Source organism: Triticum aestivum, chromosome 5D (genome assembly GCF_018294505.1).
Source record: "Triticum aestivum cultivar Chinese Spring chromosome 5D, IWGSC CS RefSeq v2.1, whole genome shotgun sequence".
Taxonomy (NCBI): Eukaryota; Viridiplantae; Streptophyta; class Magnoliopsida; order Poales; family Poaceae; genus Triticum; species Triticum aestivum.
In genome coordinates this window covers 505,861,484-505,865,439 of record NC_057808.1, presented here as the reverse complement: position 1 = coordinate 505,865,439, position 3,956 = coordinate 505,861,484, and the positions used below count along the sequence as shown (strand labels likewise).

General features: G+C 58.4%; 1 protein-coding gene across 1 annotated transcript; it reads right to left on the bottom strand.

The window, feature by feature from the left end:
- Window positions 1–1,376: 1,376 nt before the first annotated feature.
- On the bottom strand, window positions 1,377–3,588 carry LOC123123269 (LEAF RUST 10 DISEASE-RESISTANCE LOCUS RECEPTOR-LIKE PROTEIN KINASE-like 1.5). The gene has a single exon (XM_044543748.1). The coding sequence runs from the start codon at window positions 3,199–3,201 to the stop codon at window positions 1,864–1,866; it is 1,338 nt and encodes a 445-aa protein (XP_044399683.1). The 5' UTR covers window positions 3,202–3,588; the 3' UTR covers window positions 1,377–1,863.
- Window positions 3,589–3,956: the final 368 nt, after the last annotated feature.

Here is a 3,956-nt window from a genome sequence, read left to right as displayed (position 1 = left end):
CCCCCGCCGCACGCGACGCGAGTATGTGGTGGGTCTCACATGACCGCCCCCCTTTCTCCCTTATCATTTTCCTCGCCTATCTTTTCTCCCTTTCTTTCTACCTCCATTTGCGACGGGCTCTGCTCCTCCACAAGTTTTTTTGTTGCGAGCGTCGGCGGTGGGCGTCGGTGGTGAGGCAAACGGGCAGGGGAGTATGCGCGCTGCGTAACGCAGGGGTGAGGGTGGGGCCGGTCGCCATGGCCTCCAACCTGGGTGGTGGCAGAACCACCGACTAGCTCTCATCGGCAACGACGGCTCGTGTGCGAGAAGCCTCCCGCCATGCTGCAAGCTTCAAAGCCGATCAGGTGTTGCTTCTGCTACTGCGTGGAGAGGTACCTGCCTATGTTTTCCAGTCGCAGTGATGTGAGGCCCCTCACGATGTTTCTTTTCGCTTTTGCCGCGTCTTCTTGGTTTGTCGTAATCTTGAACATTAAACGCGAAGGATGTTGACTGGGCCACTGGGCGATCAAGCCGGAGCCCGAACCGGACGGGCCCGGCCTCAAACTCGCGGGTAGGAGTGTGTTGGGCCGAGATACAACGCGGTCCACTGTGGCGCGCGCCGCCCCGGATATGTGATCTCCGAGTCCCGTATCTGCTGTACGTTTTGCTCACAAAAAAAAAGGTTCGCGCGTAAGGTAGAACGAACGTGTTTATAACCTGGTTTGGCGAGTAGGCTATTACCAGGCAGCAGGCCTGGTTAGCAATCTCATGCCTTGAAATATGGAATTATAATTCATAGGTTTTGCTCGGACTTGGATGACCACACGACACGTTGTGGGTTGCTTTTTTTTTTCTCCCTCAGGCGGGATATGGACATCTTATATATTCGATGTTGATTTGGTATACTATATGTTAGTAATATTTTTTTCCTATAAATTTGATCAAAGCATATAAAATTTGACTTCAGACAGCTAATATGCGGAGTAAATACAAATAAAGGGATTAGATGAGATATTACCATCTTATATATCCAATGTTGATATCTAATGATGTTCTCTTTTTTTTGCGAGATATAACCTCTAATGATGTTCATTTGGTATTGTAGATGGAGTGTTAATGAATCCCCCTCCCTCTTGGTTTGACGGTATATGTAGTGAACGTAATGTGCTGTGTAATGGATGGAGGTTAGTTTGCTCTGTCAGAGGTTTGTCGCTGGCAAGCAACCAAACATATGTGGAAGCGAGGAGGGAGGCACATAATTAAACTCCAAGTATTAGTGTGTGATCCCTGGAAAATCAACATGCTTACAGAGCATCCATTTCTCTGACAAGTATTTTCGGACGGAGGGAGTACTAAGTACTGGCCGAGTCAACTTTCAGAAAGGATATGCACCATCATGGAGAAAATTAATGCTACTACTTGAGATATAACAAGAACCCAATTGTGGGATGCCTGTCTCATACGGCGTACCTAACATCAGTTTCTTGACTACAGAACCAACTTACAGGTGTTCATCTTGACTGGAACAGCATTACTAAGAATCCTCCTCTATGTTACACTTGTTCATTTTGATCACAAGCTACTGCCAAACACAAAAGGCAGAGGAGCTTGCTCATGCTACTCCTTGAGCTCACAGAACCAACACAGGTAAACTCATATCACTGTCACAGTATCATCCTACCGTTGATTGATCTCAGTATATCTATAAACCTCCACGTACCTTGGATTTGGGTCGCGACATGTCTGAACAGATTTGCCATCCGGTCATCCACAATGAGGCACTCGTCTTCGACAAATGCAACGATAACTGCGACCAATCTGTCAGCCAAGCGGTCAGGATAGATTTTGCAGTGCTGGCTCAGTTCTGATCTGTGCCATCCAAAGTCAAGAGGAGTCCTTGTGGCCGGACAGCTCGGGGAGCATCCCCTGGATCCTCCTCAGCTCGGCCAGCGCCTCCCGGGCGTCGGGCCGGTCGTCCTTGTCCGGCGCCACGCACCGGAACGCCAGCTCCGCCACCGCCTCCACGCTGGGCATCACGCCGGGGAGCTCGCCCAGCACCGGCGGGTCGACCACCTCCCTCAGCTCGCCGATCTGGATCTTGGACACCACCCAGTCCGCCAGCGTCACGTCCCGCCGCTCCCGGCCCACGTCCACGGGCCGCAGCCCTGTCACCAGCTCCAGCACCACCACGCCGAAGCTGTACACGTCGCTCTTCTCCGTCAGCTGGAACGACCGGTGGTAGTCCGGGTCCAGGTACCCCGGCGTGCCCTGCGGCGCCGTGCAGCACACCACCTCCCGCCCGGTCGCCGTGGAGCAGGCGTCGGGCGTCGCCAGGAGCCGCGACAGCCCGAAGTCGCCGAGCCGGGCGCGCATGTCCGCCTCCACGAAGATGTTGGAGGAGGTGACGTCGCGGTGGACCACGTGCGGCTTCACCGCGAAGTGGAGGTACTCCAGCGCCGACGCGATCTGGGCCGCCATGGCGAGCCGGGTCCGCCAGGGGAGCGGCGGCGGGGGCGGCGTGGCGGCGATGCCGCGGCCCCGGCGGTGGAGGTGGTGCGAGAGGGTGCCGTTGGGGACGAAGTCGTAGACGAGGAGCAGCGCGCGCGGGTCGGCGCAGAAGCCGTGGAGGCGGACGAGGTGCGGGTGGCGGAGCGCGGAGAGGATGAGCACCTCGTTGCAGAAGGACTTGGTGATGGTGGCGGAGGACGGGGACGGGGAGGGCGGCACGTGGAGCCGCTTGACGGCGGCGGGGCGGCCCGCGGGCGGGAGGTACGCGAGGTACACCGTCCCGAAGCCGCCGTCCCCGAGCTTGCGCGCGGCGTCGAACCCGGCCGTGGCGGCGCGGAGCTGCTCGTAGGTGAAGGCCGGGCGGCTGTGGTGCAGGCCGTGGCGGCGGAGGAACGCCGCCGCGCGGGAGGACTGCGACGCCTGCTGCCGCGACGCGCGCCCGCCGCCGCCCTCCCCCTTGCCGCGGATGCGGCGCACGGCGATGGCGACGCAGAGGTAGAGCAGGAGCACGGCGAGGAGCGACGCGGCGGCGACGAGCGCGGTGGTGAGCACGCGGCTCGCGCCCCCGGTACCGCCGCCGCTCTGGGCCCGGTGCTGGCGGGCGCGCGGGTGCGGGGGAGGGGGAGGGGGCTCGTGGTCGCCGACCCGGGCCGCGGCCGGCGGTGGGAAGGTGGCGGCCAGGAGGAGGAGCAGGAGCACGAGGCGCGGGGGCATCTGGGCTCCGGCGCGGCGCGATCCAGGCGGGGTCGTTCGATCGGGCCGGAGGAAAGGAGGGGAATTTGGTACTGGAGGGAGGGGGGGCGGCGACCGGTGGGGAGACGAGGGTTGCTTCTGCTGGAGTGGCCACTGCCAGCGGAGTGCCGCCGTGAGTCGTTTTCACGTCAGCACATGGGCGCTGGGGTCCACCGGGGGAATGCGATTCCGGGTCTCCTCTTGGAGAAAATTAAGACGAACATATCTGGAAATTTCAACTGCTCCATGTGTACAATAGACTTTCTTTCCCCCTCGTGTTTTGCAAGGCGCACCCGAGGTGTGTACACAACCGTATTGAGAAACAAAATTGTAGGTTTGACACGGTGGCATGGGCGCATGGCGAGGCAAGGAGTGCGGCGGCGGTCGGTGAGGCGGCAAGAATGGCGGTGGAGGTCGTCGGTGAGACGTGGGGACTCGATCGAGGGGTGAACTGTAGGCCGGGAAGGGGGATGACTCGGACGAGGAGGATGTGAGGTCAGTGCTCCAGTGATCCATAACTCTTAAGGGTGGCGTCATGGTCTCCTAGTCATTGTCAATAAATTATCCGAATTTAGCGGTCAAATCTCAATTTCGAGTACTACGTTGCAAGAGATTGGCCGAAGATTGTGTCTCACAGAAGAAATCACGGGAGGATGAGTGATGCATATTAAGAGAGCGTGATTGAAGGAGCAGACGCCCCTAGTTCAAATCAAAGGTTACTGTATCTGAAATTCCGA